The sequence below is a fragment of the Sprattus sprattus genome, assembly GCF_963457725.1.
Source record: "Sprattus sprattus genome assembly, chromosome: 13".
Classification (NCBI taxonomy): Eukaryota; Metazoa; Chordata; class Actinopteri; order Clupeiformes; family Clupeidae; genus Sprattus; species Sprattus sprattus.
The window spans coordinates 12,985,877-13,010,492 of record NC_137911.1 but is presented as its reverse complement, the minus strand read 5'-3'; the positions used below and the strand labels follow the sequence as shown (position 1 = coordinate 13,010,492).

General features: G+C 41.7%; 4 protein-coding genes across 4 annotated transcripts; 2 read left to right on the top strand and 2 right to left on the bottom strand.

Moving 5' to 3' along the window:
• The first annotated feature begins 1,056 nt into the window (after positions 1-1,056).
• Positions 1,057-5,854, top strand: cgref1 (cell growth regulator with EF-hand domain 1). Its single transcript, XM_080849823.1, has 6 exons — positions 1,057-1,388; positions 1,769-1,864; positions 2,350-2,421; positions 2,969-3,039; positions 3,195-3,319; positions 4,374-5,854. The coding sequence occupies exons 2-6, from the start codon at positions 1,788-1,790 to the stop codon at positions 4,812-4,814; spliced, it is 786 nt and encodes a 261-aa protein (XP_080705949.1). The 5' UTR covers positions 1,057-1,388; positions 1,769-1,787; the 3' UTR covers positions 4,815-5,854.
• A 64-nt stretch (positions 5,855-5,918) lies between these two features.
• ctsba (cathepsin Ba) lies at positions 5,919-12,004 on the bottom strand. Its single transcript, XM_080850770.1, has 10 exons — positions 11,888-12,004; positions 9,438-9,561; positions 9,230-9,315; positions 8,669-8,783; positions 8,349-8,464; positions 7,899-7,984; positions 7,437-7,583; positions 7,086-7,202; positions 6,822-6,950; positions 5,919-6,642 (listed from the first exon to the last, which is right to left on the bottom strand). The coding sequence occupies exons 2-10, from the start codon at positions 9,558-9,560 to the stop codon at positions 6,569-6,571; spliced, it is 993 nt and encodes a 330-aa protein (XP_080706896.1). The 5' UTR covers position 9,561; positions 11,888-12,004; the 3' UTR covers positions 5,919-6,568.
• Positions 12,005-14,680: 2,676 nt separating this feature from the next.
• On the top strand, positions 14,681-18,003 carry xkr5b (XK related 5b; the record flags this gene model as incomplete). Its single annotated transcript, XM_080850735.1, has 5 exons — positions 14,681-14,855; positions 15,678-15,890; positions 16,183-16,352; positions 16,722-16,833; positions 17,162-18,003. The coding sequence occupies 5 exons, from the start codon at positions 14,681-14,683 to the stop codon at positions 18,001-18,003; spliced, it is 1,512 nt and encodes a 503-aa protein (XP_080706861.1).
• Positions 18,004-22,026: 4,023 nt separating this feature from the next.
• On the bottom strand, positions 22,027-23,979 carry eva1ab (eva-1 homolog A, regulator of programmed cell death b; the record flags this gene model as incomplete). The annotated part of the gene is made up of 2 exons (XM_080850797.1): positions 22,027-22,415; positions 23,907-23,979. 2 exons carry the CDS (start codon positions 23,977-23,979, stop codon positions 22,027-22,029), a joined length of 462 nt encoding a protein of 153 aa, XP_080706923.1.
• Between the last annotated feature and the right edge of the window lie 637 nt (positions 23,980-24,616).

The window sequence follows — 24,616 nt, the reverse complement described above, 5'->3', positions numbered from 1 at the left end:
CTGCCCATGGAGCCTCCTCTCAGCCTTCTCTTTACAGATGCCTTTGATCTCTCTCTCTCTCTCTCTCTCTCTCTCTCTCTATCTATCTCTACTGCTCTCTCTCTCTATCTATCTCTACTGCTCTCTCTCTATTGATCTCCCCCCCACCTCTCTCGCTCTCTCTCCCTCCCTCTCTCTTTATCTACCTCTACTACTCTCATTGTGTCCCTCTGAATGCAAACTACACAGCTGAGTAAAAAAATGTGATCATACAATTCACCAAACCTGAGAACTATATGATTCATTATCAAGACCGTGAGGTTTAAACAAGTTAGGTACAATAAAATATCACTTGGGCCATTATTACACACATCCACGGCACAACACTTCATAAAGGGTGTCTCATTGAACACAGTTTTTTTTTTTACTTAAAAATGTATTTATTCAGCTTTATTTACTGGTCATTGATTCATGAAAATTCACTGGGTGAGATCCAGTGTTCGTCAGCCGTTCTGCACACCATTAATGGGCTGTGCATCCTCTGACCATTATACTATTAATGGAAATCATCAAATAGAAATGAAAGTCAATTGGTAGTAGGCCTATATGGTTATTCACTCTTATGAGGACGTAGAATGAAGGAACAGTCCACTGCATGAATGAAATAAGGGGGCCATCTACCGGTGTATTTCAGCTCAAGCAACTCGAGTGACAAGAAAGCACTTGCAATTCACCGTAAGCAATATTTTATTCCAAAATGTACACAGCATGCTGTCACAGACTGTCACACGTTTGCAAGGACTCTATTCATCACCCAGTCCATTTATAAATTCCCTTATTTAAATAGCTTTAGAGTATTAATTTCGTCCCCCGAGGCTGACCTTATTCATGCCTGTCCACGGGACAGAGTGTAGCTCACATGACTGCCTGTGCTGGTGCGCGCCACCCAGTTTTATTTCTCATTATCTATATGGATTCCGGATGGATATGTTCCACGTACTCCGCCTGTCAACCTTATATATGAGCTAAGTGTTATGCTGTCAAATATTGAACAGGATTTCAACATGCCGAGCGGTATTGCCGTTGTGCGCACTACTAGATGATATCTTGAAGGAAAATGTCGAGACGGGGGCAGTACGCATTGACATATTCTACTACCCTCTAGTCACTGCTTAGTCAGCTACAACGACGTGGCGATGAGAAACGATGGAAGGCGGAACTTGCTGCAGCTAAAAGCTATAGGAGTAGATTGTCAGATATTGTTAGGGCTACGACACGTCCCCCGGTATCCACGTGTACCCAGGCATTTATCACAACATAGCACACTTGCGATTGCAGTAGCCTACTGACCAACGTCCATCGGCTCCCCACTATCAAGAAGCGAAGCAAGACTTCAGTAGTAAAGCAAGGTACGGATGCGTTTGATGGTAACATATGTACGTTTGTTTTACCGGGCCAAAATGTTGCATCGAAATGTATTTGTAAGCAATATGCCAGTGGTATATTTGCATAGCTTAGTCTACCGTTACATTTCAGTTACAATAATTCCTTGAATTCTTCTAGTCAAGAGTAACATAAATATGCCTGGTCGCCAGTAGTGACATCTCTACAACGTGTGCCGTACCTAGTCTACGTAGCGGCCTATAAACAATCTTAGGCTAATCAAGGCTTAGCTTAATGAAAGTTTGTGACATGATGTGAATTTACATTAGCATAAACAGTGGATCAGGAGCATGCTCTATGCAATACACACGTGTGTTTACGCTTCCATGAATGTCTGTCGGTGCAGCCCTGTCTTATGTTTGGAAATGTTTGCGGTGGCTGCGGTCCTACTCGTACCATTCCTCGTCCAGGGCGCGCCGCAACTGGGACAAGCATCCGAGAGGTATGCTACAGACAATATACCATGTGGAGGGGACTGATATCACTGCAGCGGCGTTCTTACACGCCTTTCTTTATGTTTTGTGTCTTTTTCTTTCATTCTGTCTTTACTTGTTAGAGTGACGTAATCTAATAGAATATATATTTTAATTTGTTCTTTGAAAGTCAGCTACACTAAGAACATCTTGGTATTTTGTTACAGTGCATTCAAATGGGCACCTTTGGACTCAGGTGTATTGTCACAGGCTCCACCTAAATGGATGAACCACTCACCCATATCTTATGATCTCTTGCATAATGGATTGTCTGTCAGTAATGTAGGTCACACACAATAAGGTGGCAAGCAGTGTCAGAGTGAACTGATTTGTTTTTGTGTTTTGCTGTAATTAGTTTATGTAAATTAGCTAATTTATTTATAACTCCTTGATCAGTTTCACAGAACTCTTTTTTTGTGACATTGTGTTCTCTATATTGACCTTGTCTTCATAGGTTAGAGTCCACTGGAGACAGTCCACCTCTTCCACTGGTCAATCCCTTTGGTTCTGCAGATGAGAACCGCAGGTAGGCTACCTACTGGTGCATCACTCTTATACTCTTCAGTTGTCCAGGGGAATAGCAAATTACTTTCAATCATCACATGGGACATACCATAGTTTCTGTTTCTGTGCTGGGTAATCAGACTCGTGGCTGTGGTAATCAGGGGTACAAAGTCTGCAAAAGATTATGGTGTGATTTCCACAGGTGAAGACAAGGACATGGCTCCTGCGTAGGAAAAGTAGACTAGAGTTAATTTGTTTAACTGTGGTTCCCTTTACACCATTCAATGTACATCTCCGTAGACTGAAATTATTCCACCATTTCATATCTCAGTAGACTGACATTTCCCCACCATGTCATACCATTACAAATTCGGCATAAATAGGAAAATTATATTGCTCTTAATGCTCTACAGCAGATTGGCACAGATTGCAGATATGTCACTAGAAGTCATTATGATTAAAAAACACTCAGGCACCTCTACTGAGCTGTTTTAAACTCATCTCTGATCTTTTAAAAGACTCAGGCACCTGTAATGCGCTGTTTTTACTTATCTCTAATTTTTTAACAGACTCTTGCAGAGCTATATAAAGGCTAATTTGGAAAATCAGTCAAATCCTGACGTCACGACATGGGAACAAGGTGAAGACCACAGTTATTATCCTCTTTTTGATACAGTGTCCAAGATGGCTGACTGTCCCAAAGCCTTTTATAATATGTGTTTTGTCATGAAAGTCTTTTTGTTGCGGTTCTGTGGTGTCTGCATAATAATGAAGCATTCCCCTCTTGTCTTCCAGAGGTGTTCTTCCTCTTCTCCCTTCATGACTATGACAAAAGTAGCCAGCTGGATGGTCTGGAGCTAATGAAGCTGTTGTCAGATTTCCAGTCGCATCATTCTCAGACCCCCGAATCAACTGATGGAGTGAGTTTCTCTTGAGCCCTCAACCACTTCTTTCCAGGGGTGTGGTTGAAATTGTGCATAGTTTATCTGTTTTATTCTAGGCTAGTTTCAGGCAATACATTTTATGCAATCACATTCTTTTTTTTTTTTTTTTTTTTTGTATTGGTTTATTTGATAGGGACCATGCATATTCATGAACATTGTATATAAAACACCATGTAAATATGCCAGAGTTAGTAAAAATAACTACTTTCCATCTGCAGTCCCTAGGCAGGTGACATAGGACAAACATAGAGACAGCCAGCAGTCAGAAAGCACTCATACACTATACACTTAAACACATAATGGTGACGTACATATAAACAACAGATAAACAGAACAAAAAAACATGATGACAAGGACATCATTCATACGCCTCTATACTGTTTTGAATTTTGGGAATAGAATATGGGTGATGAATTGTGGCAGTTTAGAGGTGAGTGCATCTCTGATTGTCTAGGAGCCACTGTTTTAATTGAGTTTTGAAGGTGTTAAATGAAGGGCACTCTCTCATGGGAGGGGCAAGCTATTCCAAATTTTACCTCCTATTACTGACAATGCGTTTTGTCCAAAAGTGGTGCGTCTGAATGGTATCACACAGTCCCCTTTTACAGAGGCCCTTGTACTACCTCCGCTTCCAAATCTTTGGAAAAAGTCATGCAGTGGAGGAGGGGCAAGATTATGCAGCACTTTGTAAACCAAACAAGCATACTTGAAATGTTTGAAATTATCATTCTATTCAGAACTGCCTGAGATGTGACCTTGAATGGGTCTACATTTGGAGACTGTCTGGGTGATTCAGTTACGTATCCACTGTGTGATGCTTACTGTCTATTCACATGCATACTGCGTCTGGCATCTGACTTCACATTACATTGTAACCTGGAAATGAAGCCGTACAAAAATGTTACATGCGGAAAAGTGTCCACCAGGGGTCCTAATCAGACATTATGAAATACAACATCCCTTTCTATTTGTTCTTGGAGATATCAGTTACTAATGAACTGAACACCTTGTTGTCTTTACCATTCCTCAGGTGGTTGCCATGGTGGACTACCTCCTGCAAACTCAGGATCAAAACCAGGATGGTTTACTGGCTCCGTCTGAGCTGCTCTCCCCTCAAATGCAGGTTAAGGTAGAGGAAGAGGCCCCCCAGCAACAGGAACAACCAGAGGGAGAACCAGCACAGAAAGCTGAGGCAGACAGGCAACCACAAGAGGAGATGCAGGAAGGCAAGCAAGAGCAACAGCCTGAGGAGAAAGAGGCACAGGAGGAACAGCTGCCTGAGGAGCAGAACGTGGATCCACCAGAAGATGTAGGGGAACTGAAGAAGGGAGGTGAGCAAGAACCCGCTCAGGAACAGCCAGAACCGGAGGCCGTCCAGGAACAGCAGCAACAGGTCGAGGAACAAAAGTTAGACTTGAATGCCATGGATCACCAGAACCGTCCTGTGCACCAAGGACAGCCTGAGATGTAGAGGGAACCTTGTTTGTTCTGTATGCAATGCTTGTGGTCTGCCTGTGATAACATCTATGCAGACTGGATATAGGAATCAGCCATAGCGGACAGACTGTTGATGGATGCTGTGGTTGCCAAGACCAATTGTTTCATTGTTAAGCGTTTTTTTTTTTCAACAGAAAGGGAATACTATGATCTTAATTGCTTGGTTTTTTAAATCGTGATATAATTTTGTTTAAAACCTGCTTGTTCAATTTTGAAATTATTTATTGACAAATTGTTGACAATTATTGCACTTTCAAACTTTTATACTGTTTGCAATATATGTGCATTCTAAATGACTATGCATTTTAGACAGAAGGTCTTTAAACAAAGTGTTTGTGCCTAATCTTCATTGCCAGAGAATTGGTTTGTTTCCCGTCCAAAATCTACTGTTAGGGCTGTGGCACACTTAGTTTAGGAAATCACTTATATTGGTGCACTATAGACTAGACTTGATTAATTGCTTTATGCTGCCATAATGTTTGCCACACTATGGGATTATTTATTTTGAAAATGAAGTGTCGATTTAAATTATTTTGCAAACCAAATTGTATGTGTGGGTGTCAACCCTCCATTAGATTAAAACCCCACAACTGATGATGCAGTTGGACTGGATTTTTCTTTTGACACCCAGCTTGCACTCAGTGACGAGTCTTACTATGCCTGCTGTTTGCCACTGTGGGACTTGCAATATGTGAATATTTCACTGCTGTCCAGGGTCTTTCATATTTTCAATCACAAATTCCATGTATTGAATGCAAAGGATATAGCATGTGTGTAAGAAGCATTTCTAACAGTACTTGAACCGTTAGCCATTAGGCTAAACAAGTAAACTATAGCATATGTAAGATTGTTGAAAGATTGTCCATAGCTTGAGCTTCTGCAAACGGACTTAAACTGCAAACCTAGTTTTATGTAATCCACGAACATTTACAGTAGACAACACACACAAACAAAAACCCTTCCAGGAGGGATACAGTGGGGTGCTACCGCTGAGGCTTCACATATATGCAGAAACATGAACACTTTTTATTTGTTTACTTGGGAGGAGTCCAAATAAAATGGCAACAGCTTAATAGAGTGGGTGTGTATTGTACTTTATTTTTGTTTCCAAAACACATTTCACCGTCAACATATGCAATCAAATGAGCATTGAACAATTTCATGGATTGATGGATTGAACACCACCCACCACCCCCCCAGTCCAAAGGAAGAACTGAAAAGTACAAATCCAAGCACTGAATCAATTCCAAATGAAAAACTCTGTAAAGAAAACACCAGCATCATGATGATTTTGAGGGGAGTGTTTTAAAAACACACAACAAAGCATTAACACATGATCCATTCTGTGATCTATAAACCTGGCCAGAACGAGAATGTTTCACATCCACAAAACTAACACTACTACAAAAGGTCTCTAGTGGCTCCATTGTGCAAAGTTAATGACCCTGTCCACTTCGGCTCAAATCATATATTCAATAAAAATAATTTCCTTAAAAAAACTAAAAAAATGTTTGCCATGTCTGAATCCATTTAAAAAAGCATTTACTTTTAGAAATAAAAGTCCATCACACTGCATCAGACAGCATTAAAACTTAAGCCACGAGGCAATCACCTAGAAAATAGCCGCTGGGGGTGCATTATGTGGATGTGTGTACAGGGCTGGAGGGTTCAGTAGCATCCTCCTGACCTCAGGCTCGTCATCCATCGCTCCATCAATCACAAACCATATTATGCAGGGATGCCAGCAACCATCTCAGACTCAATGCCACAGTGATCTGATCCCTTCAGGATTTTGAAAAAGCCTAGTGGGAAGAAAGAAAAACCAGCATCAAGATCACAATCTATTACCAAATATCAACCTGGGTTAGGATAAAACAACTAATCAAATCTAAACTTGTATACATCTTAACAGGAATACACCTTAACACTAATCTCTCCTATAAACCAAATTTAAATAAATAAATAAATTCCAACCACTTACCATTCTCTCCCCAGTCTGTGTTCCAGGAGTTAGCACACAGCCAGTAGGGGGTGCCATTCTCTTCTCCCCAGCCCAGGACCCTGATGGCATGACCTCCAACCGCAGATCCACTCACATGCTGGTACACTCCTGAGGGCAGAACATGGAAGAATCGAACAGTCACCACACAGGGATACACACGTCTAGTTAACACACCTACCATCATTCAGGAATTAATTAAAAGAAAAAAAAGAAACCAGACTATGACCCAACATCAGTACTCACCACTCTTGTACAGCAGGAAGTCCTCATAGACAGTGAAGGCGCCCTCTACTGGTCCATTTTCAGAGATTTCTTTCATAATCTGCTTCTCATCTCCCTCCACACTATAGGAGCTCTTCCCTGCAATCATCCATTGGGCAAGAGGTTATAAAACACAACTGATTAAGAACGCAAGGTCTTAGATCACCCCCTTTATTTATTTACAAGTCAAGACAAGAGTGCATAATTCATCTTGCATTAACAACTACAAACATAAACTAAGAAACAGGGTTGATAAGAATGAATGCCTCTGCAGAAGGGATAGAGGGACCAAAATGAGAGGCATGCACACACACACACACACACAAACCTTACCGTAGTGTTTATCAGCTTTGTAAGAGGGGGAGTATCCAGCCTCACAGCTCTTGGCACACCTGGGAGTGTCGCCACCCTCTCCACTGCATGAGGGGCGAGAGCCATTCACATGGTGCTCACAGGGCTCAATGGTGTAGGGGCGGCAGCCTGTTAACAACAACAACAACAACAACTAGATATTAATGCAGAGCCACCTGAGGGCAAAACAGCCCTGTGCTAGACTGCATCTAAAACACCTGGCATCAACACAGCTGGGACAAGTAGGCATGGGAAACTGATACCCAACTTATTTAGACAAATACAAACAGGTTCATCAAGTTGACAGGTCAACTACGGCAAACATCCGGATACATGAACTGTGGCAGTGAAACGCTACAGAAATGAAAATGCTTTTGTAAAATGGATCCACAATGGTGGCAGCTGCTGCATTACTGTATAAAGGGGGCCATCTGAGGAACTCACCAACATGGGAGTTGTAGAGTCCACCTGACACCAACCCCTGATTTTGCCAGAAGTCCCATGCTGCAGATGGGTATCCACCATTGCACCTGGTAAAAAATAAATAAATAAAAAAACACCTTACTACCAATTCAATTTCTTAGAAGCAACAGGTGATTTTTTTTTAAGCAATTACCCCCTTCATATAAATCAATCCAACCAAACAGCATCATTAGATGAGGTCCAAAGCTTTGTATACAAAATAAAATCCTTGACCCTTCATATGACCTTCAGAATCTTAAAAAGAAACCCTCAAACACAGTTTAACTTGCTGGAGCAAGATTATATACAAACAAGATAAGTCTTCCTGAAAATCCACCCTCAGTTAGCTTGATAATCAAGCACTTCACCACAAGCACTCACGCTGACGTTGAAGATTGTGGGAGCTGTGGAGACAAGAGAACGGTCACTCACCCCATTCCACAGGACTTGCAGCAGGTCAGCAGGTCCTCAGAGGAGATCTCCACACTCACTTTGCTGTCGCTGTGAATGCACACACGGTCAGACATGGCCTCAGCAGCACCAAAAGCCTGCAGGAAAGGAGGAAACTCATAATGAGGGGGGAAAAAAAGTCTGCACCACTTCTTTAAATGTTATACAAAAAGTTTTTTTTTCTGATTTCAGCTGAGCAAGCCAGCCAGAGTCAATATGTAACTATGACTAACAACGATTCTTTTTTGGAACCCAGCCTGCGAGATAAGGAGTGGCCGGCTGTAGGGATAAGCGCCTCTTACCCAGCAGGAACCGCACGAGCCCTGGTCCCTGATCTCTTTGATGGTGGGACAGTTGGGCCATTGCTCTCGTGAATCAAAGTTAGTAGGGAAGTTCATCTCCCCAGCATACTGCACCCTACAGAGGAAAGGAATGGAGTCTTGAGTGTTGCATTTCCACTGTGCTAGGGTGTGGGTGGTGGGCTGTGAACATTACACTTCGATTTGACCTTTAAATAACATTGCCTGTATCTTTCCACTACTTCTGAGCAGTGACTACTTACTTTTCACTCTTCCTGTGAGAAGTGTTTACTTTATTTTTCCAAATGAATAATACATTTACTTCTCACATGCAAGTATGGTAAATCCAGTTCTAAAAGTTTAATATCCACAAAATAGAAAAAAACAGCTTCATTTCAATTTCCATTACTCTTAAAGAACTCCGAAGAACTCAAGTTAAGAACAATATTTCATATCAACCAAAAATTGGTTTCACTTCCTTTGACAATTGTGCAAGACACACACTCATGACTTATTTCCCCTCAATTCCTCTTTGGACGTTCCCCCAGTAACGAACACACTCACATGATAGGAAGTCTGGGTCCTTTCAGCAACGTACCACACAGCTTCTGCACATAGCTGTAGTCCACATTCTGAAAGTTGTGGCCAGCCTTCATAGGGGGGAAAAAGTCCAGTTAAAACAATGAACATTTAAAAAAAAAAAAACGTACTTCCAATAATCAAGAGCTATGCCTGTTGAGACAAGACCTGTTGTCTGGTGTTGAATTCCTACCTTCCATGTGGTGTTGGCCTTGTTAATGTAATTCACCATTTCATGCGAGAGAGGGGGAAGGCGTGGTCTGGCCCAGCAGCTCGCCAACGCAGTAATAAAACACAGGTAAACCAGGCGCCACATTCTGAGAACAACAATAAAAAATAAATAAATAAATAAACACCACAGCAATAATACTACAGTAGGGTCTCATCTCAAAGCATTCCTGTAACTGTTGAGGGTACACGACACCTAATCTTCAAGGACACAAACACTCTCCTTAAAAAGGAGTTTGGCAAAAAAGATTCTCAAGTGGTCGCCAAAAGGAACCAGTGAGTCACAGATAAGGGTCCCATTCAGAGTCTGCAGACTCAGTCATGCACACTGAAGAGACTTCGAAGTAAGGACATCAGCTTATCCTTTTAACTTGTGTTTGCATAACTGAATCAAGAGAGCATGACAAGGACTGTTGTGCAAGCCAGAGTAGAACTCCCATGTCCCATTTCAGAATCACCTACTAGTAAACATGGATGTAATGCAGCTTTCTGTCTTTGGACTTCCTTCCTGTGTACTTTGAATAAAACCAGAAGCAGTTCAAAACTGGAAACAAGAAAAAGCCTAACAGTTGACATACTTTATTAGGTTCAGATTTCGGTTAAGATAGACGTCTTTATAATGTGGGATGAGTTACAAGTTTTTGTGGGACAATGTGGGACTTTGATAAAATGTCCATATAACTGAATAAGAAACATTTGTATTGTGCCTTCAGGCTTGTAACCACCTACACTTTGATTTCTAGTCGATTCCACAGCACAACAGTTAGACCATACAGGACACAGCTTTTGCTATAAGATAGATATGGTGAGCAGTGCTGTTTGGCCACCCAAAGATTAATTTAGCAATGAAACATGTCTATTAATAAGACATCTCACAAGCACTGGTCATTACGATCCCATCAAAGGCACCTGACCTTAAGCAAAGCATGTAACTATGATGTCAAGTTTGTGTAAGTTTTTGTTTTTTTCGTTTGACTGACGGCCGTCATGGCCTCTTGATTACCTCCTTCACTGCGCTCTTCTCAGCCAGTGGATGAGAGTCAGGCTTTTAGATGAGCTTGGCTATGTTGTATTTGTATAAGCCAAGCTGGTGCTTTTGACGTAGTGTTATTAAATTGAGAATAAACTATGACGCAAAGACAAGAAGCGGCTCATGTGCAAGGCGGGTAAAAAAAAAACGCCTACATATATATTTCACATAGCTCATTTATTTAGTTTTGACAATAAAAAAACAAATAACCAATACATTGCGGGAAATTATTTATATGCCCGAGTTGCGGGACAAATGGTCAAAGTGTTGCGCAATACAACGCAAAGTAATTGCTATAACATCCTTTCGGTTCTCCGTTTTAACCACAAAGCGCGTGTGATGGGCATGAATCAGCATTACAATCACTTCCGCAAAGTAGTCAGGTGATTGCTTAATGCACTCTTGTCAACATCAAATATAAAACTTCCTAAACTCAATCATGACAGGAATGGGGAAACGGCCAAGAAACACACGACGTGAATTCGACTGTGAAAATGGTCGTGGGGGAGAAACTCCACCAGTACCCGTGGTTGTGATTTGTCTCGTAAACGTCAGATTGTTGTTCGTAAACAGCTCCTCGCATTGATCTAAGAATTGCCTCTAGCCTAGAAGACAGATAACCAAAAGAAACAATGTCGCTTTGTTTCGTAGGTGCGTGAAGCACAGCACACCAGATTGCTAGACAAAACATAAATAGAGGAGGTTGAAGTTGTTTAATTTTACGATCATATTACTGTATCATGTTAGCGTGACTTTTTTTGTTCTATGAAGCTACTGGTGTGAGACCATACAAGTGAAGACAGGCCCAATTGAACTTGCACAATTTTTCGCATTGTATAATATTGATGAACCCACCACACGACTTCTAAAACCCTAAGCGGATTCGAGACAAATGTACAACGTGAACTAAACGACTTGCGTTAACGTCAGCATTAGGGAACACTACACATTTGTAGCTTAATATCATTAGCTTGTTTTGTTTTTCGTACAAACAAATGAGCATAACGTTATGACAGTAACGTGGGTAGGCCAGATCACGTTATTTAATCTTACGTCTGGCTAAATAAACATAGATCAACTGTTCGTCCTTGCCTGTCCAAAACAGCGATCCACACTTTGTTTGACAAGCTGTTTTTTTTACGTCGTTAGCTAGCTGGGGGTGCTCTCACAGAGCTAAAGTAAACACCGTGACCTAGTTTCCTCTTGTTTTGTAGCCCACTGTACAATCTAACGTTATTTGCGAACAGCCTCTTTAGCATTAGCGGCTAACGTTAGCTGGTGAGCTATCCTTACTATACGAAGAAAACCCGTTGACAAAAGTGAATATCTTTGGCAATGGCCTTTGCTTTACTATACAGAAGAGACATACAAAACACACAGCCTACCTTCCTGTCCACTGACTGACACACTGCTAAGGGTTGATATTCAGCCTAGTACCAGACGCCTTATTTTGTTTGAAATGCAATCATTGCTTTCGATTCCGTTTTTAAATAGAAGTTTTCAATCACGTGATCAGTCATGTGAACATCTGTCTGGTGACCCTCACGTGACAGAAAATCTGTGAAACGTGGGGACATCATGCACAATAAAACGTTAATTAAAGATCCAAAAACATCAAAAAGGCTTTTATGATACATGTTTGTTATTTTTTTTCTTTCCAATGAGACGTCCATCCACACTTCTGTTACAAATATGCGCACCTAATGTATTTCACTAGGGGCGCTGGTGTAGGCTACACAGCACTGACTACACAAGTGTTCTCGGATCTAGGCTAGCTACTCATGATTGATCATGAGTATTATAAACCAAATTGCTGACTGTTGCATTTTGAAAACATTGTGACTACACGTAGTGCTTAAGCCACATGAAAGTTAGAAACTAAGTACATTTCTCTGCAACTCAACAAGTTTCAGCAATGTAACAACTTCCCCCTTAGGCCAAAATATGCCTATCTCATCCCTTATTCAGCCTTCTTGCAAGTGTGTTTGTATTACAATAGATGTCAAGGTCCTTCAGTTTTCAGTCAAAGACCAACATATTTTACGTATACATAGGGAACTTTCAGTAAAGAGATACAAAATAAGTCATGAATTATTTATATAGGTAGGCTACTGAAAAAAAAATCATAGGTCACTTTAAAAACAAATATCCTTGCCTTCAATAATATCAAGTTCAAATTTCCCAGACTCTTTTTAAAGAAGTTTTGTTCAAGCTTATTCCAGTTTAGGCCAATATAAGCATGGTTCTGGTAGATCTACCTAAGTGGGTTCTATAGATATAAAACATTTGCCAAAAAGCACCCCAGATAGCCTACCAATTGTCTTGCACTTTGATAGCCTAAATGTCAAGCAGAAAACTACTGACAGCATCTTTCTTCATGGCTTATTGTTTGACAGAAAACTCAAGTAGCTACTTCCAGGACGTCTGTTACACTTTGCTGGCTTTTAAGTCCTCAAAATTGTTTGTTTCTTTTAAGTATAATTTAAGGGTCTTGGGAATCCTCTTCATACTACATTCCGACACGAATTTGTAGACCGATAGGATGTGTGTGTGTGTGTGTGTGTGTGTGTGGGTGCGCGCGCGTGTGAAAGAGATTCTGAATAAAACAAAACCAACGCGTTCCCTCGTCATGAGACAATAACGTTTTTCATGTCTATTTATGTTGAAGACAATACAATTCATTGTGTTGATAACACACATGTTGGTAACGGTTTTTCAATCACCTTATCAATTTGCGTTTTAAATGGAAGCTTTGACAGAGAAATCATTTATGTACACATGTTTAAGGCCGAATACGACCGCACATGATGGAGAATATAGCACTAGGATACTCTCGAGGAAGTGGCAGATATGTCTTTAACATGCGAGAGTGACGTAGGTTTCGGAACTTTCAGTGGACGATCTGACGGTATAGTGAAACGACCTGGTCTTCAAACGTGGAAACGTCCGTATCCGGGAGTCATATTCTGCATACATGCAAAGAGAGATGCCGTTGTAAAACTCGATAATCCTGGACTTCTGAGGCAAAACATGCAATGTGAAAGAAGAACATGGGCGATGTGGTGCCAAATATGTTTGTTCATGTTTACCGCATTCATACTCCTGTCGGAAAGAGCAGCGCGTAAGTAAAGTTTCAGCAAAACATTTCTAAAGCATATGGTGCATATCGTATCGTATATGTTAATTGAATGTAGTAACATATTTGGCTAGTTTATTTAAGTTTTTGTAGCTTCAGATGGCATTGATGACATGAAAACTTTATTTTCAATTTAGGAAAATAACGTATTGTAAATCATGTTTGGTATGTGCACACCGCAAGATAATAGGGTAAACAATATTGTCCATCTATAACTTATTTAGTTAGTGCATAAGGTTAGTGCCTGCTCAGAGTCTAACCTACTTCGTACAACAGAAAGCGTTTTCCAATAACCATTGTGGCATTGTCATATTTGGGCGCCTTTTTCTGGCATTCATGAATGAACAGAGGAGGGGGCGTTTTCAGCCAGTTGGCACAGATGGATTGCATTACAACCACATGGACTCAACGGAACCGTAACGGCGCGTAGGCTACTATTAGATGAACGAGCAGAATGGAACCACATGTCACTTAGTTATCCGCGAACTTTTTGTCTGTTCAGAGGTCCTATCTTGCATTGCATTATTCTTTGTCACAATTAAACTTATTTATTTTTTATTTTTTTGTCTTTTCCAGTGATCTTCTGCTTGGTGCATTTCTTCTTGATTGGCCAAACACTGTGGGCATGTCTCACGCTAGGCCTGATACTCCCCGGGTCAGTTGTGCAGGTTGTCAGTTTGAGGTGGTTTATGTCAGATGCAAAAAAAGGGAGAACTTTAATGATCCTCGTCCATGTCCTTCACATGGGCATCTTCATAAGGTAAGACTCATTCTTTCACCTTGGTGGAGGCAGAGGATCTAACTTGTAAGTTAAAGAGGACTCAGTGTACTTTGCAAGTTAAATAAAGCTTCATCATTTGGCAAGAGGCAGTTTGTCTTGGCCATCCTCTGTATGGTGTGGTTCAGAACATCATAAAACAATCACATAAAATCATAAAATCATTCCTTGAGTATACATAACAATCAGGTCATTTGAAAAGGTTCTATGAATGTTTTAAAGTCACAGTGAAAGTTCCTCTCCTTGAACAGGCTATGGAGGTGTATGAGGTCCCTGTGGCATCAGCAGGACAAAGCTGCCATGGGGGTGGGCGCTCTTGTCATGCAGCAAGCAGACGTGTCGGCACTGTGCTTGCTGGAGGCCCTGTTCGTCAGTCTCCCACAGACACTACTGCTCTCTTTCATCCTTTGTGGCACTGAGGAAGGCCTCTTGTCACCTGGTGAGTGTTCACACTTGAAAAACATGCCTGTTATGTAAGTAAGATAAGTATATAAACAGTAGTTATTAGTATAGTTTAGGTATTTGGCAAACAACTTTGTTCAATGTGTCTTACAAAACATATAAAAAATAGAATGTTTATTTGTTCATTCAAGTTGTTCATTTAAAGTGTATATACTTTACGTCAGATTAAAACAGTAGCAGCACAATAGATAGCTAGAGTATTTATTTATCCCCAAAGAAACATTACGGTCGCAGCAGCAATTCACATAAATGACCAAAACACACATCATTTACAAAAGCCCATAATGAGGTATGTAAAAACACAGAATTACAAAAGATATACGTATATACACAACTACTATTATACTAGATCAAATAAATGGAATTAAAATAGAATTTAACTTTAAGGTAAGATATTGCTATTAATGTGCAAATGAAATGTAAATGTGCATTGCCACTCAGAAGAGGAGTCTCTTCTCCTGGCACAGACATTGTAGATGGCTACTGCGGTGGGCATTAATGACCTCCTGTAACGGTCCTTATTGCAGGGGAGCTGAGGCTCCTACTGAATACACTCTGTTGTCTGACCAGACCGTTCTGTAAGGGGTGTGTAGTGTTGTCCATCATTTTGAGCAGCGTGTGCAACATCCTTCTCTCCGCAACCAAGTATTGGGGCTTCAGAGCAGAGTACTGGGGATACAGAGCCAAACTGCGTTATCAGTTTGGTCGGCTCTGATGCTGCTGAGCCCAACAGATGGCTGCAAAGATAATTGCACTTGGTCAGTTTCAAATGAATTGCACTTTTCTCTCTCTCCTCCAGTGTCCCTCTCCTGTGGGCTCTGCCTCCTGTCTCTGTCCTGGGGGCTGGTCCTCTATAGCCGGGTGTGCTCTCTGCTCCGGCCTGGTCATGTGCCCATGCCACCTGCTGCCATCGTGTGCCAGCTGATCTGGAGGGCCAGCATGTTGGGGGCCAGAATCACCAGCCTCGTCTACTTCACCAGGGTCTTCACCTGGTGGGTTTGTGGGGTCATAGGTGAGGACACTGGGTCAACCTGGAAAAATACTACAGCTCTTGTTACAAAGTTATTATTTGTGAATAGGAATTGTTATGATTTCTTGTTAGGATAAGTCATTTATGTATGATGCCAAAACAAAATGTATGAAGAATGGGCCCAATTATAAAGAATTCTGTTGTTGTTTATAATTAGGAAATATAAAGACAAATGTCTCTCTGACTTTACTCATTTAAGTACTTTAGAAAAAACAACACCTGGACAGATGTGAAGTATTTTCCAAATATAATTGGACTTTTGGTTTTTGAACAGGTTTTCACTGGCTCATTGCATCCTTCTGGCTGGTCTCCCAGCAAACAGACATCTGCAGAGGTACTGGGCGTTGGCGTCTCTTCAACTGCATCATGGGAGCCTTACACGTCTTCTTCTTCCTGAATGTGAAGGATGGCCCCAGCAGGTTCCGCATGGCAGCCTTCTATGTGGTAGGTCTGTCAGGGTTCTTCCGGCGCAGGAAACACTTCAGTGCATTTTCATTCAGTTGCTGGACCGATGCTCTCATCCAAAGCAGCATGTCCCATCTTTTAGCTTTAGCCACAGTTTTGGTGGATAACCAAGTGACTGGTTTATGTCGGGTTGACAAACATTTGGTTGAAAAACAACTTTCATTTTCCATGTCTTTGACTTGAAAAAATACCCCATACACTTTCATAGCTTTATAGTGATGTTGGTGAATTAATACATTGGCAAACCTGCTGTTCTAATTCAAATTTAGTCATGGCAGTGCAGAAACACGGTCATGCAGCAATAAAGTTATGTATTCAGAATATATTCTGTATTTGTGTGTATTTCAGGTCATGTTGCTGGAGAACTTTGCTCTGCTGCTGTCAGCCTCTGATATATTGTCGGAAGCATCCTGGGGCAGCTTGTGCATTCCCACTGCTGTTCTTTGCTGCTTTCTGATAGGTAAAGAGTTCATGCTTACTATTCTTTTGATGCCTGTTAGGTTAAGTAATAAATCACTATGTTGACATTCACTAAAAAGATCAATTACATATGTGATACAGTAGCAGTAGTTTCCAATCTTTCTGTGGGGTTATAGCTTCGAATATATTGTTTTCTTATTGCAGAAAATCTCAGAGATCCAGTTAGACCCCTCAGAGACAGTTTAATATGAGAATCAGTCATGTTTGCATTTGAAATAGAAGTTCCACTGTAGGAGGGAAGGAGAGCCACACCCTACTGCTCCTAGATATTTATACTTTGCTTATACATTTTCTGCTTTGTGTTTCAGGTGTCATATCTATGACGGTTTACTACCGATTCCTTCACCCCAAATCCACTGAGATCCTGCAGGGCCTTCACCGAAGTCACTCTGCTCAGGCCAGCTCCTCTTTGGAGGAGAAGAGCGCACCTGAACTCTCACTCCACAGACATGGCACTTTCTCTATAACAGGCTATGCCCAGACGCAAACTGAAGAGTCAGAATTTAGCGAAGAGAAGCCTAATGTGATTCCCAAACACCATCACTGGTTCTTAATCTGCCTTGCTGTCAAGACTGGAGACCGGAATAAGGTAAACCTTGCCTATGGTCCTGAATGCTTGGCTGCTTTGCTGGATGTAGAGGAAGGTCCAGAGTACCTCCATGAGCCCCCAGACACAGAGTCTGCACCAAAACACGACAAAGAAGAGCAGCTCTTCGATAAAAGAGAGAGCCAGTATGTCACTGTCAGTACGTCAGTGCACCAGATGCATCCTTTGGAAAATAACAGGGAGGCCACTGAAAATGACCCAGAAAGTTCTGGTACTGGAACCAAACGGGGATGTCCAGAGGGGTCCAGTCTGGAGGAAAGCGTGGAGATGGACTGTGACCTCGATGACTCGGATACCACGTTGTACTTCAGCGCTGACCCCACCAGTCCTCATGCCAGCAACATGCCTGTGGTCAAGGACACCAACCTGGAGGCCATGGCACAGCTTTCTCCTGTACGCAACCAAGAACCAGTCCAGTGGGGAACGATGGAGCTCCTATCCAGAGAACCGTGCTTCACGTCCACTCCTAGACATGATCTCAAGCCTAAGGAACACAACAGACTCCAGCCAGCAACTTTCAGAAGGCAGGTCCAGTTTAAGTAAGGGTGTGACTTAGTATAGTGTATACAGAGTCTGCATTAGGGACAATTTCATATGAATAATCCGCACAGAAACTCAGTTTTTGTTATTTGTTATTTGTTATTATGTAGTTACGTATGTGTACATGTATGCAGTTACTATTAAGATTCCTTAAAGTACATAAATATAAACATATCTTTTGAACTGGTGGGACAGTTTCCATGGGAAAACACTATTCATATTAGTGGTGTACATGTTCACAATGAGAAGATTCATAAGATGCCTGTCAAGTTTAAAGAAATACTGTGCATTTGAAATCAGAAAAAACAAGCACTTCGTGGTTAACATTAAAATCCACACATAGTGCCACCCTGGGCGGATTCTTTTTGGATCATTGGGGCATTTTTCATTTCGGGTGACCAGTCATTTATCCATCCATGTTTGCCTTTATTTGGACAGATAGCTGCTATCCTCAATAAGCTGATATTACAGCTAATAGCTAGTTTATTTTTTATGTTTGTGTGTTTCATAATATATATGTATATACAAGGCACTTTTTTGACAAACTGCCAATGCAGTATGTAGACTTCTCTTGTATGAACTGATAACGGTATGGCACATAGTATGTGGAGAAAACATACATTCAGTTTGGTTAATATTTACTGTAAAACTTATATTCCGTCCTCATGGTACTCTATGTGTAATGGGAGTCACATATTTAATGTACAGATATATATATTACTTAAAATATGTATTTTGCCACTTATCTTATCTCTTTTAGTGGAGTGAGACTTTTGTATGATTTAGAATGTTTTTGTTTAACTTGTATAATTGGGAGACCATAGGGCTTTATTCTCAATAAAGCAAAGCATACATTTATATAAAATTTACAGCATTTTGTTTGTTTGAAGTATATGACTTTTGGTACTGTGGATAAACGAGTGACAATGGTTTTGGATACAAATACCAGTATCAAGGAAAGAGAAACCCCCTATTGCAATGCAGCTACTATGCAACTACCAAATCAAATAATCTAAACTACTAAATCAGATAATTTTACTGATTTGGGGACAGTTATTCATCATGTGCACTAGAGGTTACACAGGTCTGCCATTATAGAGTACATACTACTGAGCAGCACAACTTGGGTACAGTGTGGGGGTATCTGTTAGCTCCTGATACCAAAAGTATAGTTCGACAGCAGGGGGCAGCATGTCACCATTCAGGTCTTTAATGCATGCAGGTGCGTTCATGTTTGAAGTGTAACGGTTAATGTGTACCACAGCAAACTTGGGGTGAATAACGCCTTATATTTCATTTAGTGTATTTTAGGCATGTCCCTATTTTCCTCAAACACACACACACATACACACACACCTTTATCCTCTTTCATTTCATGTTCAATTCAGAGGACATAAGAGATTACCTGCTCTCTGATCCCAATCCCACCTCACAAAAAAAGTAGACATGCTGCACATATGTCATGATCTCAGGAGTTTATTTCATGTGAAGATGCTATATTTGGTCTCCTTTCTTCTCTTTTGGCACATACTACCCCACACATGTCTCAGGGCTCTTTGCAGCTTTTGTCTTCTGTGCCAACCAAAAATGATCTAAAATGTTGCAGACCGGAAGTGATTTTCCAATATGTCATTGTCAACTTTGGAAAATAAGTGATCATTATGAGGCCTACCTCAACTTACCCAGACATAGAAAGAGATATCACCTTTGTCAAACCACACTAACGAGGTCAGTGAAGTGAATGATGAACATTACATGGAATCTAATAGCAACTTGTCTGCTCTGGTGTAGCAAAGGCAACAAGTGGTAGAAAATCCTCTGGTGTTTTGGATCAACTGTCCACACTGTCACACGCAACTGTCCTGATTTTGCTATTCGTAAGACAAGGCAGGTGATTTACGAGAGACCAGTTACAGCGCTTGAAGGGCATAGATGGAGCTTAAACTGAGGTACTTTCTGAACCTAAAACTTTGGCACCTCTTCTGACAGCCTTCATCCTTGAACTAAGACATACAGTACATGCAGAGTGTTCTCACTAAATTCAGACTCAACTCCTCTGAAGGACAACACAACCTACAAAACTGGTACCACAGGGAAATGATGACAACAGGGGAAAATGCTCTGGCTTTTTGCTCATCATTCTACTGAACTACTGTACATCTCCCGGAGCACAGAGATCCAGGAGTTTTTCAGAGGGGAAGCTGGTTGACCCTTATTTAAACTGGTGACTACTGTACACGGAGTAGACTAAAGGCGGGAAATTTCACAGGCATGTCAAGTTTGTTAAAAGAAAGTAAAACTCATCCCCCCAATATAGTTGGATCAACTATCTTGCTGGGTTCCCTAGCCAGATTTTAAAGCTGGAGATGCAACAGGTGAAATATGTAACTCAGTGCATGGGTCTAGAAAAACTAGGAGGGATTTTGCAGGTGCTTTTTATAATATATTTATAATAAGAACAAAGCTTCTGGACAATACAATACTTGTGGAAAAACAAACAATAGTAGTGCATCAAAAAATAGCCTTTGTCAATATTCCTTTGGACTTCATGTATGTTACTTGTATTCCAGATGTTTTTTTGCGTCTGTATTCACTTTTTTCAAGTTATGACAGGGGGGAAAAAAGAAACCTGATCCTGGAAGGCATAGGAATACTGACAAACATTACTGTCCGTGTGTTGTGCATTACAGTACATTAAGCATTAGAAATACTACATGTGACGTATTTAACTTTGATCTAGGCCTCTGCGATGTTCAGCAACCAAACCAACCAGTAGCATACTGACTATGGAGAGGATGCGACTCCAACTCAGTGCCCCCTTTACACTCTGGCCAAACCTAGTGGTTAAACCTCAATGAGCATTTACACTACTGGGTTAGGTCCAAACAGGGCTTAACCAGGAACTCAAGCCTGAGCAGAAAGCACAATATATTACACCCTCAGTGTACACTAAGGCCATGATTTAATCCGTTTTTGCTCTGTTTGTCTGTCCATGGAATGTTGTAAGTGTGACTATGGCGGCAAACTTTGTCGTTGGTAACATGGCCATAGTGTTAGTAAACACACCAGGGACTCTAGCCCTGGTGCTTGTACCCAAGGATAAAGTTTTCTGGGATTACATTCCAGGCCTGAAGGCTCACAGTGTTAACGGGGCTATTGTGTACATGTAGTGTATCAGTGTGTACGTAACAAAAGTAGGCTACATTAGCTGACATTGCTTATGCCATATCCTGTTGCGCATGATCCTGCCTAGAGTCTACTGCTGTATGGAGAGTGTCTGTATGCAAGCTACTAAACAGAGGTGGGCTACATTAGCTGACATTGTTTAAGCCACCATATTATTATCGTTGTTTTGATTTTCATTTTTGATGGCTAATGGACTCAAAACCACCCCCTTCATCTCAGCATTTCTCCCCCACTAAGGGAATCAACAGACACAAAAATAGATCTATTTAAATAACATAAATTTCATTAAAATATGAGATGTCTCCAGGCTTATTTGTGGTTTTTCTTAAATAATCATCAGGAAACCAAAGGTCAGCATGAGCAAAACCACAGTGCACGAGCCATATATTTTCAGGTCGGAACATGTCTTGGAAAATGTTCTCAAAGCCAGCATCTTCAAGCACGCCTTTCATTTAGTCCCCCGAAAAAAGCAACATCATTTTGAACAGTTTATTTGCTCTCTCTCTCTTCATAGGGTATGCAGACTGTGTTCAATGATCTCATCTCTGAAACTGCCCGAGCAATCTCCACCCCACTGTTATCTGTGTTCTGCACTCTGCGCTGGTGTGCCTGTCCCAGCTGGGTGTATTCAGAACGTATTTTAACAGAAGGTCGGGTGTGACACGGAACCGGAAACCAGAACCCTTTTGCTTTCGGATCTGTCCTGAAGGGGTGATGAGACAACCACAATGCCCCCTCTCTCACGTCCCTCCCTGTCCCCGCTCCCCATCCCATCACCCGCCCCTGCAGCTCTCCTTCCGTGTGGGCGTGAGCGCCAGCAGCGCCCCCTGGTGGCTCCGCTCAGTAGTAGCGGTTGAGGCTACGCGTGCCGGGAATGTCCGGCTGGCCGTTCATCCAGATCTCGCGGATGATGCGCTCGCGTTCCTCCAACCGCTGCGCCCGCTCCAGCTCCTCGGCCGACGTGAACACGTTGGTGTTGAGCGTCCGTTCGAAGCGCCGGTGCCGGCGGGCCGACAGGTCCGATGTGGTGTCCCAGTCCGAGTCCGACTCGCTGGTCTCGCTGCTGCCGGGCTCTGCCGCCACAGACTTGCCCGGCTTGCGGTTCCGGGGGACTCGGCGGGCCCTGCAGTCTGTGCGGCAGGAGATCTGGATCACCAGTGCCATAAGAGTGACAACCAGACCCAGACACACACCACACACAAAGTAGAGTGCTGCTCGCTCTGGATGGTCTGTGGGGGGAAATTTATATTACGTTACAACTCAAATGCACATTACATTACAACTCAAATGTATATTACGTTACAACTCAAATGCACATTACATTACAACTCAAATGTATATTACGTTACAACTCAAATGCATATTACTTTACAACTCAAATGTATATTACGTTACAACTCAAATGTATATAACATTTAAACTCAAATGTATATTCTGTACAGCTCAAATGTATATTACGTTACAACTCAAACAACTTCAATGTACATTACGTTACAACTCTTCTGCTGTGCAGATTACAGCAGAATTAGACTTTTTGTTCCAATGTAATAAAACCATTATGCGCATCACAATAGTTGCAATAATTACATGATAATTATCAAAAGGTAAAAGCACATACTCTGCAGCTACATGATCCCAACTCTTAATGTCTGATTTTGTCAAAGGCAATCTAGATGTAAATTGTGACCCAGGAGGATGGTTGGTTATTGTTGGAAAATTGGTGGCTTTGATAAATTACGCCCTAAATATGAAAGCATTTAGGTAAAACTCAACATTATGAAAGATCATTTTGGGCACAGGGCACAGGAACATGTATAAAACAGATTGTATTGTCCATTGACTGTATGAGAGTGGATATATTCAGGCTGCATGGGTTGGTTATTGTACAGGCAGCAACGCAGTAGGGAACATAAAGGGCCTAGGGTGGTGTGTGTGTGTGTGTGTGTGTTTGTGTGTACGTGTGTGTGTACGTGTGTGTGTGCGTATGCGTGTGCTTGTGCGTGTGCGGCACAGCTGCCACTAGGGTGCAGATGGGAGCCTGTGCTCAAGCCTCTACAGTCACCGGTGTCAAAAGCACTCATCACTTTCAGATGGTAATGTGTGAGAAAAACAACTATGCACACTCAGAACACACACACACACACACACAGACACACACACACACACACACACACTTGTGCATGCCAGAACAGAAACACACACACACACACACACACACACACACACACACACACACACACACATGCCAGAACACATACAGATCCATGCCAGAACACATACAGATCCATGCATGCATACACAAATCTGCAGACACACTGCAGACTCCAAAACAGTGAGCCAAAGAGTTCATAACGACGTCTAATTACAGCCAGAGCTGATATGTCAACATTAGTGTCATCACTTGAAGTGTGCTTTTACCCCCAACACAGGCAGCCCACATTAAATGGACAGGGTGTGGGACACATGATGCAAAGCCTATAGCAATCCATGAAACATTGATTTCAGGTAGTGATATGGTTAGGTTGTTTATTAGAGCATGCCATACTCTGGTTGGATTTCAATTGATAAAGGTTTCCCTGAGGTTATCACCTCAACCATTCCCCACAGCTCAGAATTTGCCATTACAAGACAATCTCACCCTTCCTGACCATTTCCAGACTATAATCCCAACGAAAACTGAAATGAGATTCAGGCTACGGAGGTGGCGCCACCGGACTCACCTGCTATGAAAGAGTAGGCGGCCAGCATGTTGCTTACGAGGGCCATCTCTTTGTTGATGACCTTGGTGTCCATATCGGGGCTCAGGGTGCCGGGCGTCTCATTCGGGTCGAGGAACAGAGTGGTCTCATCTGCGGCGTAGACCCCTGACTCCCTCTGCTGCTTGCCTCTCCGCACTGAGGAACCACAGAACATCGCAGAACGTTAAAGGAACTCATGAGAAGAGGCCTGTGCAGAGGAACTGTTTATGAGCCGTAAACCTTATGCGCCATAAACAGTTAACAGTAAACAGTAAACACATGACCTCAAAGCCATAGTTTGCAGTATCGTGGGCAGGGCATTTTCCCTTTCAGCACAGCAAAATCGGCAGTCAAACATAACTGTAATTAATTTCGGATGTACGTAGCTCACAGCCATTTTGCTGTTACCCAATGGAAATAAGCTTGGCACATTGCAATTAAATGTAGAAATTCAAAACAGGAGAGTGGCTCATATGTCAATCAAAAATGAAAAGACAAACATGAAAGGCAAACAGGACGTTCTTTTCTCCGCAGTCAAACAAGATTAGAACAAAAGGATTTTTCTACTACACACCTCCCATGTATTCATCAGCGTCTTGATTGATTGTGGCTGTCAAGCCAACTTCAAGAAAATTACAGGCTCCTTGCAGGCAAATCCAGGGAATACCCTCTAATCATTGGCTCCAACTTTC

Coding starts and splice junctions, on each gene's coding strand:
- ctsba (XM_080850770.1), bottom strand. CDS start 9,560: ATGTGGCGCCTGGTTTACCTGTGTTTTATTACTGCGTTGGCGAGCTGC. Junction 9,316..9,437: donor AGGCCAACACCACATGGAAG/GTAGGAATTCAA, acceptor CCCCCTATGAAG/GCTGGCCACAACTTTCAGAA. Junction 8,465..8,668: donor GCTCGTGCGGTTCCTGCTGG/GTAAGAGGCGCT, acceptor CCTTTCCTGCAG/GCTTTTGGTGCTGCTGAGGC.
- cgref1 (XM_080849823.1), top strand. CDS start 1,788: ATGTTTGCGGTGGCTGCGGTCCTACTCGTACCATTCCTCGTCCAGGGC. Junction 2,422..2,968: donor TCTGCAGATGAGAACCGCAG/GTAGGCTACCTA, acceptor ATTTTTTAACAG/ACTCTTGCAGAGCTATATAA. Junction 3,320..4,373: donor CCCCCGAATCAACTGATGGA/GTGAGTTTCTCT, acceptor ACCATTCCTCAG/GTGGTTGCCATGGTGGACTA.